The sequence below is a fragment of the Sus scrofa genome, chromosome 1 (assembly GCF_000003025.6).
Source record: "Sus scrofa isolate TJ Tabasco breed Duroc chromosome 1, Sscrofa11.1, whole genome shotgun sequence".
NCBI lineage: Eukaryota > Metazoa > Chordata > Mammalia > Artiodactyla > Suidae > Sus > Sus scrofa.
Genome location: NC_010443.5, coordinates 76,935,430 through 76,957,757, shown reverse-complemented (window position 1 = coordinate 76,957,757; position 22,328 = coordinate 76,935,430). Strand labels below are relative to the sequence as shown.

Below are 22,328 nucleotides of genomic sequence, written 5' to 3'. Positions count from 1 at the left end.
AATGTAAATTCTAATTCAGTAAGATTAAGGTGGGACCTGAGATCCAGCATGTCTAACAATGCCCAGGAAAACTGAGAAGCAACGCTACAGAGTACATTAACCATTGTCATGCACCAAGAGAACTTCCTGTGTTCGGCTTAAGGAATTGTGACTATCATTTCAATCTTTACTGGCATTCCAGAGATGCTATTTCGAGTTACTTTAAAAAACCATTCAAAAGTCAAAACACATTTTACGCAAGTACAGGTTATATATATATCTTATGCTTGAAATCCCATCTTCACGATGCCCAAAATGATTCCCATTTTTGCTGAAAATGGGCAGTCTTGGCTACCAGAAAGCTCTCAGCAACACTTGATGTTTGGTTTCTATGATTTTACTATCCTTTATGGTTGGTTTATTTGCTTCTTTCTCCTCTCCTTGTCTCTGAGAGTCTAATTTTATCTATTTTATTGATCACTTTATGTATATTCTTTAATGTAATATGCCACAAATCCTTTCTGTAAAGAAGAGTGAAATATACAAATAAACATGGGACCAATCTCCAAGTCATGTACCTTGAGGGCTTTAGGCATTTTCATAGATAACTTATACAGATCATCTGACGCAAGGTGTGTCCTCCTCAGAACCAGATCCAATGAGGGTCCCATCTCTTCCAATTCAATCCGTGGTGTTCTGCAGCCAGATTTCTTCAGCAGTAACCTTTATGAAATAGCAAAAAAGAAATGTTGCTTTGGGAGTTCCCGTTGTGGCACAGTGGTTAACGAATCGGACTAGGAACCATGAGGTTGCAGGTTCAATCTCTGGCCTTGCTCAGTGGGTTAAGGATCCGGCGTTGCCATGAGCTGTGGTACAGGGTGCGGACACAGCTTGGACTCTGGTGTGGCTGTGGCTGTGGTGTAGGCCGGTGGCTACAGCTCCGATTAGACCCCTAGCCTGGGATCCTCCATATGCCGAGGGTGCAGCCCTAGAAAAGACAAAAAGACAAAAAAAAAAAAAAGAAATGTTGCTTTGACTTTGATAAAAGTTCCATTCCCTACCCCCTCCCAAATTTGTGTTCTAGAGGATTACAGTTCCATAAAATAAAAAAATGTTTAGAAAGGCTAAGATTATTACAATTTTTATATATTTAGGCCAAGTATATTCTTTGCTTCACTCATTTTTAAAAACCAAAGTATACAATATTGTTGAGAAACAGCAAGTGAGACAGATCTTGTATGAAATAGGATCCTTCCCTGGCCTCGCTCAGTGGGTGGGTTAAGGATCCCAAGCTGCTGAGGCTGTGGTATAGGCCAGCAGCTACAGCTCCAATTGGACCCTTAGCCTGGGAACTTCTATCACTTAAAATGCTAATTTTCAGCTAAAAGAAAACTTGTCAATCCAGAACATTTAGTTCATGGCATGCCTGAAAGAGTCAGATAACGCAAGTACCTTTTCATTTATGGAAGTGTCCTCCTAACAAAGTAATCTTTTGAGAGATGTGTAAAATTAAGATTATTTCCAAGTAACTACATATAACTACATATGTTGCTATTTATTGAAGCATTAAATTACAGTGAAAAATGTCTGTGTGGATGATCTGATCTTAATCACATCACTGAGGATGTTTACTATTCTAGTTCTACTTGTCAGAAATAAAAGGAAACTTTCTCCAATTTTCAGTTCTCTGCATATGATTTCTGGTGATAGGGCTGTCATCGTTTCTCTTTATTAATAGCTTTAAACAGTGAATTTTGACTCTAAAATCATCAATTGTTAATCCTTTAAAAGACATGTTACATGTATAACTGAATTCACTTTGTTGTACAGCAGAAATTATCACAAAATTGTAAATCAACTAATTAAATAAAACTTATAAAAAAATCTGTTTACTCTAAGGAGAAATGTCTTAATAGGGAATTTATAAAGGATTTTTGGGGTCATGCCAAGGAAAATGAAGAGACTATTAGACATCAACTCTAAAAAAAAAAAACAAAAATTAAAACCAATTCCTTTACCCTCATCCCATCATACACACTACATTTTTCTTTTTTGGCTGCACCCGAGGCATAAGAAAGCTTCTAGGCCAGGGATCAAATCCAACATGCATCTGTGATCTGTACCATAGCTGTGGCAACACCAGATTCTTAACCCACTGCACCACAAGAACTCCTCCCTTTTTTTTTTGGTTTTTTAAAAATTTTTTACAGCCACACCTGCAGCAGCATATGGAAGTTCCTGGGCCAGGGTTTGAATCCAAGCCACAGCTGCAACAACACTGGATCCTTTAACCCACTGTGCTGGGCGAGGATCAAACCAGCACCTCTCTATCCACCCCACCTGCTGCAGTTGAATTCTTAACCCACTGTACCACGGTGGGAACTCCATACACTGCACTTAAAATAAAAAACAAACAAACAGACATTTCTTGGCATTCCCGTTGTGGCTCAGCAGAAATGAATCTGACTAGAATCCATGAGGACACAGGTTTAATCCCTGGTCTTGCTCAATGGGTTAAGGATCCAGTGTTGCCATGAGCTGTGGTATAGGTCACAGATGCGACTCGGATCCTGAATTGCTGTGGCTGTGGTACAGGCCGGCAGCTGTAGCTCCGATTCAACCCCTAGCTTGGGAACCTCCATATGCTGTGAGTGCAGTTCTAAAAAGCAAAAAAAAAAAAAAAAGACAGACATTTCAATTGCAAGCCTTAGTAATGCCAGTCAAGTATCTACTGCCTAGAACCTTTACAACCCATGCTTCATCTCCACCTCAGATCCTAACCTCAAGCTTTGTTTCCCTATAAGCTCTAAATCAAAGGTGACATTCAGTTCTGCAAGACTGCATGGAATAAGATGCAGGGACACAGAAAATTCTGTTCCTTCCCTCTCATTTAGATATGTTAATTGGTTACTTGTATATATGTATATTTAAATATGATTTCCCTATTTCCTTCTTTCTTTTTGCAGGTAAGGGGGTGCCATGCCCAAGGCATGTGAAGTTCCTGCGCCAGGAATCAAACCCAAGCCACAGCAGCGACAACACTGAGTCCTTAACTGCTAGGCCACCGGAAACTTCTGGTTTGCCTATTTCTTGAGAAAGATTGGCATTACCACTCTTGTTTAAATTGTAATTTCCTTATTTTTCTTCCTTCGATGTCCCTCTCTTTTCTTGGCATTGTTTTCATTACTTAAACTCCTTGCATAGAATGCTGTGTTTGCTTTTCAAGATATGCTAATACTTCTTGTTCTGCATATTTCACCCCATAAAACCTAACCAATGCCATAGCAGAGGCATAGGTGATAGTTACTAAAGATTTTGTTTTATGTTAATAGCTGTGGTATCTACAGTGAACAAAACTCTCCAAGGAGTTAATTACTATAGAATATACAGAAGATGTCAGTAATGCTTTTATTTCCCCAACAAGTCAGGTCAAGGTTATAGTAATGTAATTCCATGTTCAGAGGTCCTTTTAAGTTCAAAACCATTTAATAAGCCTTACTGATCTTTACAAATTAATAAGTGTCAGTATTAATGATTACTTTTTATCAACTCCCTAAGGGCTGGCTCGAAGAGGGCAGGCATTCTCTCAGGCTGTGAGAATGCCTGAGGTCAGGCTCTCTTCTCTGGCATAGTCCCACCTCTGCCTGCACGCCTCTCCCTCTCAGGAGAGAGCACTGTCTATCACAGGGGGACCTCGCAATTACCTCGATGGTATCACCACACTTTGCAAAGGAAAAACAGAGGCCCTGACTTGCCTGCGTCACGTGGTGAAGCCTGGCATAGAGCGCTAGACTCAGAGGTGACACTCATTCCTGGGACCACCTCTTCCTTCCCCTCCCCAGCACAGCACAGGCCCCTGGAGGCTAAGCTAATTCACAGGCATGGCATGTCATTAGGCTTTGTTTGTGTTTTAATTTTATTAGAATATAGTTGACTTACAAAGTTGTGTTAGTTTCAGGTGTAGAGCAAAGTAAATCAGTTATACATAAACACATATCCATTTCTTTCTAAGATTCTTTTTCCATACAGGTTAGTACACAATACTCAGTAGATTACCCTGTGCTGTACACACAGCACCTATTTTACATACAGTAATGTATATATTGTTACCTACTTTACATATAGTAGTGTATATATATTAATCCCAACCCACTATTTTGTCCCTCCCTACCCTCCATGTTTTCGCCTTTGGTAAACCTAAGTTTGGTTTTGATATTTTTTTTTTTTTTGCTTTTTAGGGCTGTACCTGTGGCATACAGGCATATGGAAGTTCCCAGGCTAAGGGCTGAATCAGAGCTGCAGCTGCTGGCCTACACCACAGTCAGAGCAACACTGGATCCTTAACCCAATGAACAAGGCCAGGGACTGAATCCACATACGCAGGGATACCAGTCAGGTTCATAACCTGCTGAGCCACAACAGGAACAGGGGTTTTGAGATTTTTGAGGCTGTTTCTGTTTTTTAAGTTCTATTGTACCATTTCTATTAGATTCCGCATATTAGCGATCTCATATGATATTTGTCTTTCACTGTCTGACTTGCTTCACTTAGTATTGTAATTTCTAGGTCCATCCATGTTGCTCCATTATTAAGGTTTTTAATTAAGACAAAATAAGCTTGTTAGGATTTGTATTTATACTGTGATGAAGGTAGGGATAGAAGGCCTGGGCTGGAAAAAGAAGGTAAATGAATCTAACCACTGAATTCTCTTATTCCTTTCAGATTTAGACTCCAGGTGTTGAGATTTGCTTTAGCTGGCCTAAGAGTTGTGGCTGGCACTCTAAATCCAGTCAAGAAAAACAAGGAGGTATTGCATAAAGGTAGGGCGGGTCAAGACTAAGTGTTTTAAGCTCAGAAGGAGTGCAGCATTTGAAGCTCCAGGGCTCTGGAAAAGCAGAGTTTCAAAGGCAGAAGTTAGCAGAGGAGTGACAGACTTGAAGATCAGCTTAGAGCTAGTTTGTCACTGCTTTTTTGCAAACTTTGCAAACAAACTTTTGTCCAGACACCAATTCTAAGCTTTAGCTCTCTAAAAGTCACACTTAAGTGCTAAGCCTGAGGATTATAAAAACATGCTAAGAAAGGTACTTACTTATAGCTTCGAAAGTAAATCTTCCCATTCAGTGCAGTGAAGTGCAGAACATAGTCTAAACCAGCCAGGCGGATATTTGGTACTGTGGGGCCTCTGAAGAAATCTAAAAGCACATATTAGCTTATTAAAAACAACAACAACAACAACACACCTTTAAAATTCAATTACAAATTAGCTGCATTCTAAATGCAACTCTTTGGATATTATCTAAAAATTGTAAGCAGCAGAGTTTCCTGGCAGCTAGGCGGATTAAGGATTTAAGGATCGATCCACTTGGCACAGGTCACAACTGCAGCTTGGATTCAATCTCTGGTCCAGGAACTTTCGTATGCTGCGGGTGTGGCTAAATAAATGAATAAAAGCATGTTAAAAAAAAAAAAAAAGGTAAGTAGCACAAAACTGATCCCTGAAAAATCTCCAGCAGTCACTCTCCTCTATCATTTAATCTTATGATAGTATTTCTTACTGAGCCATACAACTTTTTTTTTTTTTTTTTTTTTTTTTGCCTTTTCTAGGGCCGTCCCCACGGCACATGGAGGGTCCCAGGCAAGGGGTCCAATCGGAGCCATAGCCACCGGCCTATGCCAGAGCCACAGCAAGGCCAGATCGGAGCTGCGTCTGCCACCCACACCACAGGTCACGGCAATGCCGGATCCTCAACCCACTGAGCAAGGCCAGGGATTGAACCCGCGCCCTCATGGTTCCCAGTCGGATCCGTTAACCACTGCGCCATGACAGGAACTCCACAATTTTTTAGTTTTGAAGCTCTTCCTCTAAGCTAATGCTCAGAAGAGTACATCATGTTTACTGTGGATATTAACTTTTTAGAAAATGTAAAACAAGGCATAAATTTTTAATCTATTAAGATAGGTAGGTTAAAATGGCAAATTTCTAGAAAAATGGTGTTCAAACTTTTGACTACTGAATCAAACTAGCTTTTGTTATACAGTGGAGGCCAATTAGGAAAATTCTAACAAGAAATCGCAATTATGTGAGCAAAGAAAAGCAGTCTAAAGTGTCAAAGCCAGAAAAGAAACATCAAGATCAATGAGTAGATGGTTTTCCCAAAAAGAGTAATCATACTTGGGTGGCACAGGAGATAACTGTAAATTACATACAGGCAGATAAAATCTACAATGCATTATTTATGTCATCGTTATACCACTTTCTATTCAGAGTAGGGACAAAGTTTCTTTTAAAAGAGAGGAGTTGATTTTTTTCTTAAAATAATTTTATGATTTTTTCCATTTTAATTGATTTACAGTGTTCTGTCAATTTCTACTGTACAGCAAAGTGACCCAGTCATACATATATACATATTTTTTTTTCCCTCACATTATCCTCCATCGTGTTTCATCACAAGTGACTGGATATAGTTTCCTATGCTTTACAGCAGGATCTCACTGCTTATCCACTCCAAATGCAATAGTTTGCATCTACTAACCCCAAACTCCCAGTCCATCCCATTCCTGCCCCCTCTCCCTTGGCAACCACAAGTCTGTTCTCCAAGTGAGTTTCTTTTCCATGGAAAGGTTCATCTGTGCTGTATATTAGATTCCAGATATAAGTGATATCATATGGTATTTGTCTTTCTCTTTCTGACTTACTTTACTTTGTATGAGAGTCTCTAGTTCCATCCATGTTGCTGCAGAGAGGAGTCAATTTAAAGAAAAATCTCCAATTGACAATTCTCTGGATGCTACACGAACATGGCTCAAGTTATAAGGGGGGCACATGAATGAAAGACATTTGAAAAACAATCAAGTTTGGTCACCTCATTTATAAGATAAGAAGACTGAACCTAGAGGAGGCTAAATGGAAACACACAAATAAACTTAGCTAAGAAAATGGGATGTATAAAAGGATATCCAACTTAACAACTTAGGAAGAGCTGCCTTAAGACAGGTGATGTCACAAAGAGGAAATATCTTCATTCTGTCCCAATTTGTAACTAACATTTTTCTTCCTTTTCTTCCTTCCCATCAGCTCATAATGGGACTTTTTTCCATGTGTATGGACATAAACATCTTTTTTCATTTGCTTTTTCTTTTCTGTGGACAACTAAAAGAAAATCACGAGTTCCCTTGTGGTTCAGTGGGTCAAGGATCTAGTGTCACCACAGGGGCTTGGGTCACATGCTGTGTCGGGGGTTTGATACCTGGCTTGGGAACTTCCACATGCTGTGAGTGTGGAAAAAAAAAAATCACTGCACTAATGTACACTAAACAGACACAAGTGTGCATGCACATGTAGGCAACACCCTTCTCTATTATTTCAAACAAATATCCCTCAGGATATTTTTATAAACCAATTGTACACTTCTCAAAGCTATTTATTTATTTACTTACTTATTTAGTTGTCTTTTTAGGGCTGCACCTACGGCATATGGAAGTTCCCAGGCTAAGGGTCAAATTGGAGTTAACAGCTGCCAGCCTATACCACAGCTCAAGGCAATGCTGGATCCTCAACCCACTGATCGAGGCTAGGGATCAAACCTAAGTCCCCATGGATGCCAGTTAGATTCATTTCTGCTGAGCCATGGCGGGAACTCCCCTTCAAGATATGTGAATCTAAACTCTGGTCGTAATTAATGAAGAACTTTCCCACAATTTTACCAAAATCTGACTCTCCTTCAGTCCCCAAGTTAGTAAAACCCCACTCACTGTTGTGGCAGCATTACTGAAGTCAGAATTCTGGAGAACAAGATATGTACACTCTGGTTACCCCTGAAATTGGGCTTTTGTAATGCAAACCTTAAAGGCATGTGCCTTTTACCTACTTTTTTTTTTTTTTTTTTTTTTGCTTTTTAAGGCCGTACTTGAAGCATATGGAGGTTCCCAGGCTAAGGGTCTAATCAGAGTTGCAGCCACCGGCCTACACCACAGTCACAGCAATGCAAGATCCGATCCATGTCTGTGAACTCTACTACAGCTCATGGCAACACGAGATCCTTAACCCACTGAGCAAGGCCAGGGATCAAACCCACATCCTCATAGATACTTGTCTGACTCATTATCGACTGAGCCATGATGGGAACTCCCATACACTTTTAAGAAAGAAAAAACAAAACGAACAAAAAGAATGAAATGAGGTAGAAAGTTTTAAGAACACTGATCCTTACCTGACACTATACACAAAAATTAACTCGAAATGGATCATAAAATCTAAACCTAAGATCAAAAATTACAAGATTTCAGAAATATGTTTTATATATATATGATATATATATCATATATATATATATATATATATGAGAAAAATCTTTGTAATCTCAGGATAAGCAAGGGTTTCTTAAACAAAACACTGTAAAAAAAAAATACCATTAAAGAAAAAAAAATGGATAAAGTAGACAGGAAAATTTAAAACTTTTGCTCTTTAGGAGTTCCCGTCGTGGCTCAGTGGAAACAAATCTGACTAGGATCCATGAGGACGCTGGTTCGATCCCTGGCCTTGTTCAGGGGGTTAAGGATCTGGCATTGCTGTGGCTGTGGCATAGGCTGGCACGTGTAGCTCCAATTTGACCCCTAGCCTGGGAATCTCCATAGGCTGCAGGTACAGCCCTAAAAAGCAAAAAATAAACAAAAAAAAGTTCTGCTCTTTAAAAGACTAAACTGTTTGCAGGTGACATGATAAAATCCTAAAGATGCCACCAAAAAACTACTAGAGTTTATCAATGAATTCAGTAAAGTTGTAGGATGCATTGTTACATTTCTACATACTAATATCACATTATTAGTAAAGAGAAATTAAGCAAACAGTCCCATTTAAAACTGCATCAAAAAGAATAAAATACCTAGGAATACACTGACCTAGGGAAGTTAAAGACCTATACATCTGAAACTTACATAATATTGTAATTCAACTACAATACCTCAATGAAAAAAAAAAAATTTTGAAAAGACATCATTAAGAGTTCCCATTGTGGTTCACAGGGTTAAGAACCTGACATAGCATCTGTGAAGACACAGGTTTGATCCCTGGTCTCACCCAGTGGGTTAACGATCCAGTGTTGCCACAAGCTGCAGCACAGGTCACAGATGCAACCAGGATCCAGTGTTGCCATGGCTGTGATGCAGGCCACAGATGAAGCTCCTATTTGACCCCTAGCCAGGGAATTTCCATACACCGTAGGTGTGGCTATAAAAAAGAAAAACCAAAAACGAAAACCAAAAACAACATAAAAGCAAGCCATGGACTGGGAAGAAGTATTCAAAGACTATACAGCAGACAGACCAAAGACTGACTGACCGATTTACACACACACACACACACACACACACACACTCTACCTTAGTATTCAACAAGACGACAAATAACTCAATTAAAAAATCAGACTAAGATTCAAAAAGAGAATTTACCAAAGATATATAAATGGCTGGAGTTCCTGTCGTGGCGCAGTGGTTAGCAAATCTGACTGGGAACCATGAGGTTGCGGGTTCGGTCCCTGCCCTTGCTCAGTGGGTTGACGATCTGGCGTTGCGGTGAGCTGTGGTGTGGGTCGCAGACGCGGTTCGGATCCCGCATTGCTGTGGCTCTGGCGTAGGCCGGCAGCTACAGCTCCGATTTGACCCCTAGCCTGGGAATCTCCATATGCCACGGGAGCGGCCCAAGAAATGGCAAAAAGACAAAATAAATAAATAAAAAGACAAAAAAAAAAAAAAAAAAAAGATATATAAATGGCTAATGAGCACATGGAAATATGTTCAATATCAACAGTCACCAGAATATGTCAATTAAAATTGCAATGCCACCACTCCTCTATTTTGTAGATTTGACTTTGGAAGCACATTACTATCACTATACAACACCCATTAAAGAAAATAAAGTTAAAAAGAATGGCCTACCAAGTATTGGTAAGGAGGTGGAGCACCTGGGACTTCCCTGGTCAGTGTATTTCCTAGGGTGGGAAGGCAAAATGGTACAACCATGTTGGAGAACATTTGGTAGTTCCTTCCTTTTTTTTTTCAGCCACCCTAAGGCACATGGAGTTCCGAGGCCAGAAATCAGATCTACACCGCAGCTGGCAACCTAAGTCACAGCTGAGGCAATGCTGGATCCTTAACCCATGTGCCAAGCCAGGGATGGAACCTGCATCCCAGCGCTCCCAAGACACCACTGATCCCATTGTGCCACAGCAGGAATTCTGGCAGTTTCTTGAAAAGCTAAACATACACTATAAAATGACTCAGTCATTCTTATTCCAAGGTATTTACCCCAAAGAAATGAAAACAAAGGTCCCCACAAAAATTTGTATATAAATGTTCATAGCACCTCTATTGCTAATAGTCAAAAGCTGGAACCAGTCTAAATGTCCATGACAGATGAAGGTGTAAACAAACTGTAGAATGGCTATAAATGGAATACTGCTCAGCAATAAAAAGAAATAAAGGCTTGATACATACAACAATGCGGATGAATCTCAAACTGAGTGAAAGAAGGCCAAGAAATGTACATACTCTATGGGAGTTCCCGTCATGGTGCAGTGGTTAACGAATCTGACTAGGAACCATGAGGTTGCGGGTTCGGTCCCTGCCCTTGCTCAGTGGGTTAAGGATCTGGCGTTGCCGTGAGCTGTGGTGTAGGTTGCAGACGCGGCTCGGATCCCGTGTTGCTGTGGCTCTGGCGTAGGCCGGTGGCTACAGCTCCGATTCAACCCCTAGCTTGGGAATCTCCATATGCCCCGGGAGCGGCCCAAGAAATAGCAACAACAACGACAAAAGACAAAAGACACAAAAAAAAAAAAAAAAAAAGAAAGAAAAGTACATACTCTATGATTCCATTTATCTAAAATTCTAGAAAATGCAGGAGTTCCCATCGTGGCACAGTGGTTAACGAATCCAACTAGGAATCATGAGGTTGCGGGTTCGATCCCTGGCCTTGTTCAGTGGGTTAAGGATCCAGCGTTGCCGTAAGCTGTGGTGTGGGTCACAGACGCGGCTTGGATCCTGCATTGCTGTGGCTCTGGCGTAGGCCAGTGGCTACAGCTCCGATTTGATCCCTAGCCTGGGAACCTCCATATGCTGCAGGTGTGGCCCTAAAAAGCAAAAAAAAAAAAAAAAAGTTTTTGCACAGCAAAAGAAACCCTAAACAAAAGGAAAACACAACTCACAGAATGGGAGAAAATCTTTGCAAATGAAATGACTGACAACGGCTTAATCTCCAAAATATATAAACACCTCCTACAGCTCAATACCAAAAATACAAACAACCCCATCAAAAAATGGGCAGAAAATATCTAAACAGATAATTTCCCGAAGACATATGGATGGCCAAAAAACACACGAAAAGATGTTCAACATCACTAAATATGAGAGAAATGCAAATCAAAACCACTATGAGGTACCACCTTACACCAGCCAGAATGGCCGTCATCAAAAAGTCTTCAAACAATAGATTCTGGAGAGGCCGTGGAGAAAAGGGAACCCTCTTACACTGTTGGTGGGAATGTAAATTGGTGCAACTGCTATGGAAAGCAGTACAGAGATTCCTCAGAAAACTACAAATAGAATTACCATTTGATCCAGCAATCCCACTCCTGGGCATCTATCTAGAGAAAACCATGACTCGAAAAGATACATGTACTGCTTGTTCACTGCAGCAATATATACAATAGCTAAGACATGCAAGCAACCTAAATGTCCACTGACGGAGGAGTGGATAAAGAAAATGTGGTACATGAACACAATGGAATGTTACTGAGCCATATAAAGGAATGAAATAACAGCATTTGCAGCAACATGGATGGACCTAGAAATTATCACGCTAAGTGAAGTTAGACAGTGAGACATCAACCTCATATGCCATAACGTACATATGGAATCTAAAGGATACAATGAACTTCTTTGCAGAACAGATACTTACTCACAGACTTTGAGATACTTATCGTTACCAAAGGAGACAGTTTGGGGATGGGGATGTGCTGGATGTTTGGGATGGAAATGCTGTAAAATTGGGTTGTGATGATCATTGTACAACTATAAATATGTTAAAATTCATTAGGTTAAAAAAAAAAAAGAAAATACTGGAGTTCCTGTTGTGGCTCAGTGGTTAATGAATCTGACTACGAATCATGAGGTTGCTGTTTTGATCCTTGACCTCATTCAGTGGGTTAAGGATCCGGCGTTGCCATGAGCTGCGATGCAGGTCGCAGATGTGGCTCAGATCCCGAGTTGCTGTGGCTCTGGCGTAGGCCAGTGCCCACAGCTCCGATTCGACCCCTAGCCTGGGTGCATATGCCAAGGGTACACCCTGGGTCCATATGCCAAGGATGCAGCCCTAGAAAAGACAAAAGGAGCAAAAAAATAAAGAGAAGAAAATATCCTTGGAGTTCCCATCGTGATGCAGTGGAAACGAATCCGACTAGAAACCATGAGGTTGCAGGTTCGATCCCTGGCCTTGCTTAGTGGGTTAACGATCCTGCATTGCGGTGATCTGTGGTGTAGGTCTTAAGACGTGGCTCGGATCCCACGTTGCTCTGGCTCTGGCATAGGCTGGCAGTTACAGCTCCGATTAAACCCCTAGCCTGGGAACCTCCATATGCCATGGGTGAGGCCCTAGAAAAGCCAAAATAAAATATTGTTCTAAATTTGAGTTAGGAATTTCGGTATGAACTCAGGATATATTTTATCTTAACAAACTTCATAGTTCTGTCCACTAAAAAAGCTCAAAAACAACGGCCAACCCAGAAATAATCCATAGTATACAGAGTATGATTTCAAAAATAATTTCTCACTTAACAAGATGCAAGGTTCCTTATAGAAATAGCTGACTCCAGGACTGGGGCAATTAAAGTATAAGAGGAGTCTAAAACAACAAGGGGGTGATGGCTTAAAATATACTGAAACTCAGCATTGTCACAAAGACTGATCCTAAACTGGGCAGAAATGATGGCTGAGGTAAAAAGGGAGATATTTTGAGAATAGGGATAAGGACCAAAACCTGGTTAAAGAGAAATAAGGAGGTGAAAGAGGTGGAAGATAAACTGGTTATAGTTAGAAGGAAAAAGCCCCCGTTTGGACATTTTTTTCAATGCATCAATTCTAAGCAAAAATAACACCTCAAGTATGACTGTGTCCATGAAAATAGATTGGGAAAGGGCACAGAAGGTTAACCAGGGTGTTGATGAGAAAGACTAGGGGATTTGGTGTCAGAGAACAGATCAGATCCTGATTTTGCACTTACTACCTCTTCACTGTGGACAATTAAGTTACCTGGTCTCAATTTCTTCATCTACAACATAGCAATAATATTACCATAAGAATGTAAAGTTTGTTTAACCTCTAGTGTGGCTATCCTTGGAAATGAGGACTCCAAGGAAGTCATTAAGGTTAAATGAGGTATGTGATAAGGATAGGGCCTGATCCCAAAGGACTAGTGTTCTTTTTTTTTTTTTTTTTTGTCTTTTTTGTTGTTGTTGCTATTTCTTGGGCCGCTCCCGCGGCATTATTGTTGTTGTTGCTATTTCTTGGGCCGCTCCCGTGGCATATGGAGGTACCGAGGCTAGGGGTTGAATCGGAGCTGTAGCCACTGGCCTACGTCAGAGCCACAGCAACGCGGGATCTGAGCCGCGTCTGCAACCTACACCACAGCTCACGGCAACGCCGGATCGTTAACCCACTAAGCAAGGGCAGGGACCGAACCCGCAACCTCATGGTTCCTAGTCGGATTCGTTAACCACTGCGCCACGACGGGAACTCCAGGACTAGTGTTCTTACAAGAAGAGACACCAGAAAACTTAAACCCCTCTTTCCTCTTTCTCTCTCTCTTCCTCCCTATCTCATCTATAAGGAAAAGCTTTGTGAGCACATAGCAAGAAGCCAGAGTCCTCACCAGAAACTTGGACTTCCAGAACTGTGAGAAAAAAAATTTCTGTAGCTTATAAGCCACCCAGTCTATGGTATATTGTTATAGGCAGCCTAAGCAGACTAATATACCTGCAGAGCTGTACAAAGGATTAAATGTAATAAATTACCTGACCTAATCTATAGAGGTTATTTTCATTATTATATATATTCAATTGGAATAACAAATTTGGGGAGCTCCCTTTGGGGCACAGCAGAAATGAATCTGACTAGTATCCATGAGGACGTGGGTTCAATCCCTGGCCTCGTGTTCAGTGGGTTAAAGATCCGGCATTGCTGTGGTGTGGGTCGAAGACATGGCTCGGCTCAGATCCTGCATTGTTGTGGCTGTGTAGGCTGGCAGTCGTAGCTCCAATTTGACCACTGGCCTGGGAACTTCCATATGCCATGGGTGAGGCCCTAAAAAGCAAAAAAAAAAAAAAGAATTAGGAAACGAGAAAGGTTAAGAAAATTAAATTAATAAACATGAATGTAAATATGACCACTGATAAGAGACAAAAGGCAGTGAATTAAAAAAAAAAAAAAAAAAAATCACCCAGTTAGGTAAACTTAAGGTAGGCCTTAAAGGCACACTTAATAAAAGTAACCTATTACTTGATTCACTATCTTTTCTTCTTCCCACCCCCCGCCCTCATGGCAAGGCCAGAGATTGAATCCTCGTCCTCATGGATGCTAGTCGGGTTGGTTAATCACTGAGCCATGAAGGGATCACACTATCATCTTTCCATGCAAGAAATAGTATACTTTTTATGGTTAAAAAGTAACCATAAAAATTAGGAGGAACTGAATCAAAACATACTGACTGGTTTTCAATAAAGAAAGGTAGAGCTTGCTAAGATTAACTACAAATCTATATATTTAAGAGAGCCAAAGAGAAGCAAAATTGAGACTGAACAAAATAGATACCTGGCATGAAAATACTTTTCTTTCTGGCCAATTGCAAAAAGGAAAACAAATTTTCCTAACAGGAAAAAAAGCCCTTGATAAAATTCTCTTTACTTACTGTTCTACTTTATTTGAACACACAACACAAACCAAGATGTCTGCAACTTTCTTACTTCCTGTATATATTAAAAACTCAACTCTGCTTAGTGTGAGAATCTCATTCCATCCCTCTGCCTTTTGTTCTTTCCCTATTCCTTTTTGTTTTTCATTCCCTCCCATTCATCACTACATTATGTAGTTATTCCTGCCATCTAGTGGATGCAGAAGATACTAAGAAAAATACATTTAAACAAAAGCCAACGAAGCTCTATTTCAACAAATTATAAGTACTGCCCTCAACAATAATAATTACACGGAAGAACAAAGGGGAAAAGGAAGCAAAGTTTCTGCATGGCACAGTAGGGTAAAGATGTGGCATTGCCAAAGCTGTGGTGCAGGTGGAAACTGTAGCAAGGGTTTGAAGTTTCATACACCCTGGCCATGACAAAACAACGACAACAACAACAAAAAAAACCCTGGTAAATTCACTATCAATCTCAAAGACAATAATTATACCTTGTATACTGGATTTTTAAGGTAACTTGTGAACACACAGAAAGGAATGTAGTCATTACATAAAACATTACAAATGAGTGTAGTTCACTAAGAATCAGTCACCTGTAAAACAACCTTACAAAGTTAGCACGAGAATGAAGCAATATACAGAAAGTACCTAGTATGCTTGGCATTGAGGCTGATGATGATAATGAAATGAAAGGAGCTGAGGAAGTCATTGAGGGCTTTCTAGGAGAGAAACTTAAGCTGATATTTGCAACAATGGAAGAAATCAGAAACAAGAATGATTTAGTAAAGACAATAGGAATGTGCTTAACATTTTCAATAAATCACTTTTTTAATGGAAAAGAGAAGAAAGAAACTGGAGATCAAGAAAGTAATTTACATGGAGTTATAGTGTACAATGCCTTGTACAACAAACTAAGAACTAAGGGGTTTTTGGAGTTGGAAGTGGATAATGTATAATAATTTTAAAAATTTAACTTTTCAATTTTCTAAATTTAATTTAATAATGCTCATGATCAGGAGATGGCTACCAGCATTTAATAAAGTGTAAAATGTACACAAACAGGAGTTCCCGTCGTGGCGCAGTGATTAGCGAATCCGACTAGGAACCATGAGGTTGCGGGTTCGGTCCCTGCCCTTGCTCAGTGGGTTAAGGATCCGGCGTTGCCTTGAGCTGTGGTGTAGGTTGCAGACGCGGCTCGGATCCTGCGTTGCTGTGGCTCTGGCTTAGGCTGGGGGCTACAGCTCCGATTCGACCCCTAGCCTGGGAACCTCCATGTGCCTCGGGAGCGGCCCAAAGAAATAGCAAAAAAAGACAAAAAAAAAAAAAAAATGTACACAAACAGGCTGGTACCAAGTTAGCATACCATCAAAAAGTTAATTATACCATATATAGGGTATAACATCCCTTTAACCCTCCTCTGCTGCTAGTGGGGAATAAAGAAAATAAAGGAAAAAAGCGATCAAAAAGAAAATCTGTATATCTAGAGTGAAATGGCAAACTATTACCACCATTAACAACTCTTAGAAGGCCTACTTGAGCTTTCCTGTGGATAAGTATTAAAATACTTACTGGGGGAGGGAGTGGGATGGACTGGGAATCTGGGATTAATAGATACAAACTATTGCCTTTGGAGTGGATAAGCAATGAGATCCTGTTGGGTAGCACTGGGAACTTTATCTAGTCACTTACGATGGAGCATGATAATGCGAGAAAAAAGAATGTATACATGTATGTGTGACTAGGTCGCTTTGCTGTACCGTAGAAGACGGACAGAACACTGTAAACCAGCTACAATGGAAAAAAATAAAAATCATAAAAATAAAAAAAAAATTTTAATTAAAAAAAAAACCACTTACCAATAAGAAGACTTTTCAGCCTTCTGTAGTCTTCTGTTACATCAAAATCATCACCTGCGAATATTAACATGGGCTTTGTTCCCTCGGGACATTTACTATTCTGGGAAATTAAAAAAAAGTAATTATATAATTATCAAGTCTAAACTATTTATATGTTGATTTTAAAGTAGTCAACACTTAAGTTTTCCTGCAGTGCAGCAGGATAAGGATCCAGCATTGTCAATGCCTGGGTCACAGCTTTGGTGAGGGTTTGCTCCCTGGCCCAGAAACTTCCACATGCCCTGGGCATGGTCCCCCCCCAAAAAAAAAGAAAGAAAAAAAAAGTGGTCAATACTTATACTTAGTGATTCATTTTCATATTTTCTTACCTGTCCTAAAACTATGTCTACAAATACTGATTCTAGACTTAAAACCAGGGTGAGGATTTTTTTCATTTACAGTTTTTTTTTTTTTTTTCTTTTTATGGCCATACCCATTGCATATGGAAATTTGTGGGTTAAGGGTCAAATCAGAGTTGCAGCTGCAAGCCTACACCATAGCCCTGGCAAAACTGGATCCAAGCCACATTTGCAACAATCCTTAACCCACCGAGCAAGACCAAGAATTGAACCTGCATCCTCACAGAGACAACATCAGGTTGAGTCAAAACACAACTCCTAATTTACAGATTTTTACATTAAAAAATAATTTTTTGTTTCACTCCCTCAAAGTGCCAATAAGTGATCAAAGAATGATGTAAGGTACTTTTAAAAATCATTTTCTATGCAAATAAAATAAAAGCTAATTAAGTTTGCTGCAAAACAGGAGTTCCTATCATGGTGCAGGGGAAACAAATCTGACTAGGAACCATGAGGTTGCGGGTTCAATCCCTGGCCTTGCTCAGTGGGTTAAGGATCTGGCGTTGCCAGGGGCTGTGGTGTAGGTCACAGACGCAGCTTGGATCTGGTGTTGCTGTGGCTGTGGTGTAGACCGGTGGCAACAGCTCCGATTAGATCCCTAGCCTGGAAACCTCCATATGCCGCAGGTGCAGCCCTAAGAAGACAAAAAGACAAAAAAATAAAAGTTTGCCGCAAAATAAACATAGCCACTTAATAGCCAACACCCCAGAGTCAAAGTGAATTTAATTTGTAACAATGTGCCCTTCCTACTGTGTCACATAAATAGTATTTTTACTTTTATTTTTTAAATTTTTTTTTCTTTTTTTTTTTAGGGCCACACTGCATCATAGGCAAGTTCCCAGGCCAGGCATAGAATCAGAGCTGCAGCTGCTGGCCTACACCACAGACCCAGCAGCACCAGATCCGAGCTGCATCTGTGACCTACAACGCGGCTCACAGCAACTCCAGATCCTTAATCCACTGATCGAGGCCAGGTGTCAAACCCACATCCTCATGGACAGTTGGGTTCGTTATCCCTGAGCCACAACGGCAACTCCATAAATAGTATTTTTAAATGAAAGCTAAACTAGGGTTCTCCTGTGGCAAAGCGGGTTAAAAATCTGGTGTTGTCATTGAAGCAGCTTGGGGTAGCTGCTGTGGCACAGATTCAACCCCTGTCCCAGGAACTTCCAGATTCTGTGGGTGCAGCCAAGAAATAACAAACAAATAAATAAAAGCTAAACTAAATTACCAACTAAGCATTCATATGGGAAGCAATATAATGTTATACAACCTATAGCAAGTATGGACAACCCTTACCCAGCAGGACTGAAGCTCTTACTATAAAAAGTATTGTGTCTAGTTCTGGATTTTCAACACCAAGAAGAATGAGAAAGTTTGTTTTACCAAAGTGAAAGAAGAAAAAATCAAACAGAAAAAATCCTTTAAGTGAAGGATTAATTTATGGAGGAAGAAGAATGACTATTGGTTTGAGCTTCCCACTGATTCTAATACCTCTGCTCTGACAAGCAATCAAGTAGTATCCAAATCTGGGGCAGAGAGTGGGGTAGAAAGGACAATACACACCTTCTGCCCTTGGACCAGAGGTCATCTGCTGCTTCCCTGTTCACCAAGACCACTGGGTGTCACTCTCTATTTCCATACATGAAAGCTAAACTGCCTATGCTTAGGAGATGGGCCCAAGATCTGTCTCTCTGTCTAAGGACCTGAATAGACCTTCTAGATGCAATGACCTCTGTGTTCCATCTGTGCCCACCTGACCCTCCTACTGGTCCAGGAGGGCTAGTCAGGTATACAGTAAGTAAGAAAAAGTGAGGCCACATCAACTGTAACCTTGGCTTTCCAACCATCCTAACCACAAAGCATAGTAATAAAAAATAGTTCAAGGAGTTCTCACTATGGTGCAGTGAGTTAGGATCTGTTGCCACGCCTGCGGCCTAGATCGCCTTCCAGCTCAGATTCAATCCCTTCAATCCCTGGCCTGGGAACTTCCATATGCCATAGGTGCAAACTAAAAAAAAAGTTTAAGACCGAATATAAACATCATAAAAATATAACAAATACATAACTAAACAAGTTATTATAAGAGATAGTACCTACCACAGAGATCTCTAATATTTTTTCACCATGTGAAAACCCTGAACCACAAGAAACTACAGTGGATGAGCTTCATTCTAATAGTCTGAAAAGCACTACAAATTCAAAATACTATATACTGTGATAAGAGTACACTAAAAATACTATAATTGTGTGAATTAACTTTTTTTTTAAGTATGTACTTTTTATTTTTTTTTATTTCTTTTTGTCTTTTTGCCATTTCTTGGGCCGCTCCCATGGCATATGGAGGTTCCCAGGCTAGGGGTCAAAGCAGAGCTGTAGCCGCTGGCCTACACCACAGCCACAGCAATGCGGGATCCGAGCCGCGTCTGCAACCTACATCACAGCTCACAGCAACGCCAGATCCTTAACCTACTTAGCAAGGCAGGGATCAAACCTGTAACCCTATGGTTCCTAGTCAGATTCGTTAACCACTGAGCCACGACGGGAACTCCTGAATTAACCTTTTGAATTAAGTTTTTTTAAACAAAGAAAAGAGGAGGTAACTCAATGTATTCCATCTTTCCTAAAATAAAATCAACTAACCTTAAATATTAAATAGATATAACAACATCAAGTGAGATATTGTATGAGAAAATGCTTATCAGTGGAGATAATACATTGAAAGATGTTTTGGAAAGAGTATCAACTGTGATGCTTTATTATGGATGCCACCATTTTATTACAGTCTCTCTTTGGGACTGTGTACAAATCCCAAGAGATGAGCAGTACCACTGCTGCTAGCCTGGCGACCAGTGGGTGTGAGCACTCGCTGGTGCCTGCATGCCAACCCTCTGCTCTTTCTACTTCCCTTCCAACAAGATGAAATACTCCATCCCTGTGTAGCTTCTAAACTAGACCACACGGGATTCCCGTTATGGCACAGTGGAAAGGAATCTGACTAGTATCCATGAGGATGCGGGTTCCATGCTTGGCCTCGCCAGGAGGCTGGAGATCCAGTGTTGCTATGAGCTGCAGTGTGGGTTGTAGACGAGGCTCAGATCTGGCATGGCTGTGGCTTTGGTGTAGGTTGGTAGCTGTAGCTGAGTTATCACAGCACCTATTTTATGGAACCTCAGAGTGCTCATTTTTATGATCAGTATCTTACCTTAATATCTTTTAGAGAGACAAACTTCTCAACACCTAATTCAATCATATCCAGCACATGGTAGTCATACATACGACCTAGAAGAAAATAACATTTTCTTTTAACCATTTATTTGTTTTCCCAAATAGCCACTTTATATTCATTCACTTATCTGCATGTTCACAATGGCCCAATATCTGCCTTTTTTCTTTCTCCTTATTCCTCCCAAACACATCCCTTCTTTCCTAAATTTTCAATTCTACCTAAATTGTTGCAACCTTAGCTCTGGAAAGGATCTCAGAGATCATTTAGTCAAACTCCCTTATTTTATTTATTTATTTGTTTTTGGTTGTGCCCTCTGAACAGGAGAATTCCTAAGCCAGGGATCAAACCTGTGCCACAGCAGTAACCAGAGCCACAGCAGTGACAATCCCAGATCCTTAACCCTCTGAGCCACCAGGGAACTCCCAAACTGCCTTATTTTGTAGAGGAGTAAATAAAGGCCCACAGAGGGTAGAGGGCTTGCCTAAACCAGTGAGGGTGCCAGCCCAAGTCTCATACACAATACAGGGCAAGAGTCCATTCCAAATGTACTCATTACACAGGTATTTAATAGAAGTGGGTTAATTTATGTGGGTCAGTACGCTACCTTTCTTCCTAATATGATATAGGATATGTATGTTTTATATTCAAACAATTTCTACAACTTAAGGCAGGGTGATATTTACATGCCCATTTTTACCTGCAGAATGGTAGATTAAAAAATTTTTATTCAGGGAGTTCCCGTCGTGGCGCAGTGGTTAATGAATCTGACTAGGAACCATGAGGTTGCGGGTTCGGTCCCTGCCCTTGCTCAGTGGGTTAACGATCCGGCGTTGCCGTGAGCTGTGGTATAGGTTGCAGACGCGGCTCGGATCCCACGTTGCTGTGGCTCTGGCGTAGGCCAGTGGCTACAGCTCCGATTCGACCCCTAGCCTGGGAACCTCCATATGCCGCGGGTGCGGCCCAAGAAATAGCAACAACAACAACAACAACAAAAAGACAAAAAAAAAAAAAAAAAAAAATTTTATTCAAACTCAGAAGGAAAATAAAAAACTAGTGCTTACTAGTTACTCCAGAATCCTCCATATTATCAATTAATCTGGCTACAGAACTCACTCTATAAATAAAGGTATTAAAAAGTTAATGATATTTACCTATTACTAGGTTATTTGGCCGCTTCTTATTATGGGATCCAAACATGAATAAAGAACAATCTGACTTCTTTGAAAAAAATTCCTGTAAAAGAAATCCCATCAATCAATGCATAAATAATTAGCCTAAAGACTCCACACAAAAAGCAAGGTAGCAGGATATAAGAGTAACATATAGAAGTCAGTTGTATTTCTTTATGGTAATAATGAGATATCAGAAAAAGAGAGTTAAAATTTTCCCCTTAAAATCACATTAAAAAAAAAAAATACTGGAGTTCCCGTCAAGGTGCAGTGGTTAATGAATCTGACTAGGAACAATGAGGTTGTGGGTTCGATTCCTGCCCTTGCTCAATGTGTTAACGATCCGGTGTTGCTGTGAGCTGTGGTGTAGGTTGCAGACACGGCTTGGATCCTGCGTTGCTGTGGCTCTGGCGTAGGCCGGCAGCTACAGCTCCGATTCAACCCCTAGCCTGGGAACCTCCATATGCCACGGGAGCGGCCCAAGAAATGGCAAAAAGACAAAAAAAAAAAAATACTTAGGGGAAGCTCCCGTCGTGGCTCAGTGGTTAACGAATCTTGACTAGGAACCATGAGGTTGCGGGTTCGATCCCTGGCCTTGCTCAGGGGGTTGGGGATCCGGAGTTGCCATGAGCTGTGGTGTAGGCCACAGACTCGGCTCAAATCCTGAGTTGCTGAGGCTTTGGCATAGGCCAGTGGCTACAGCTCCAATTAGACCCGTAGCCTGGGAACCTCCATATG

At 40.6% G+C, this 22,328-nt stretch overlaps 1 protein-coding gene across 4 annotated transcripts in view; it reads right to left on the bottom strand.

The window, feature by feature from the left end:
- Positions 1-22,328, bottom strand: part of RPF2 (ribosome production factor 2 homolog) — a 42,114-nt gene that overhangs the window by 1,470 nt on the left and 18,316 nt on the right. For all 4 annotated transcript variants that reach the window (XM_021091234.1, XM_021091229.1, XM_021091226.1 and 1 more), the window contains 5 exons: positions 21,573-21,654; positions 20,398-20,474; positions 16,795-16,894; positions 5,069-5,171; positions 558-702 (listed from right to left, as the gene is read on the bottom strand). In XM_021091234.1, coding sequence (XP_020946893.1) covers positions 558-702; positions 5,069-5,171; positions 16,795-16,894; positions 20,398-20,474; positions 21,573-21,654 — 507 coding nt within the window. The remainder of the gene's footprint in view (positions 1-557; positions 703-5,068; positions 5,172-16,794; positions 16,895-20,397; positions 20,475-21,572; positions 21,655-22,328) is intronic.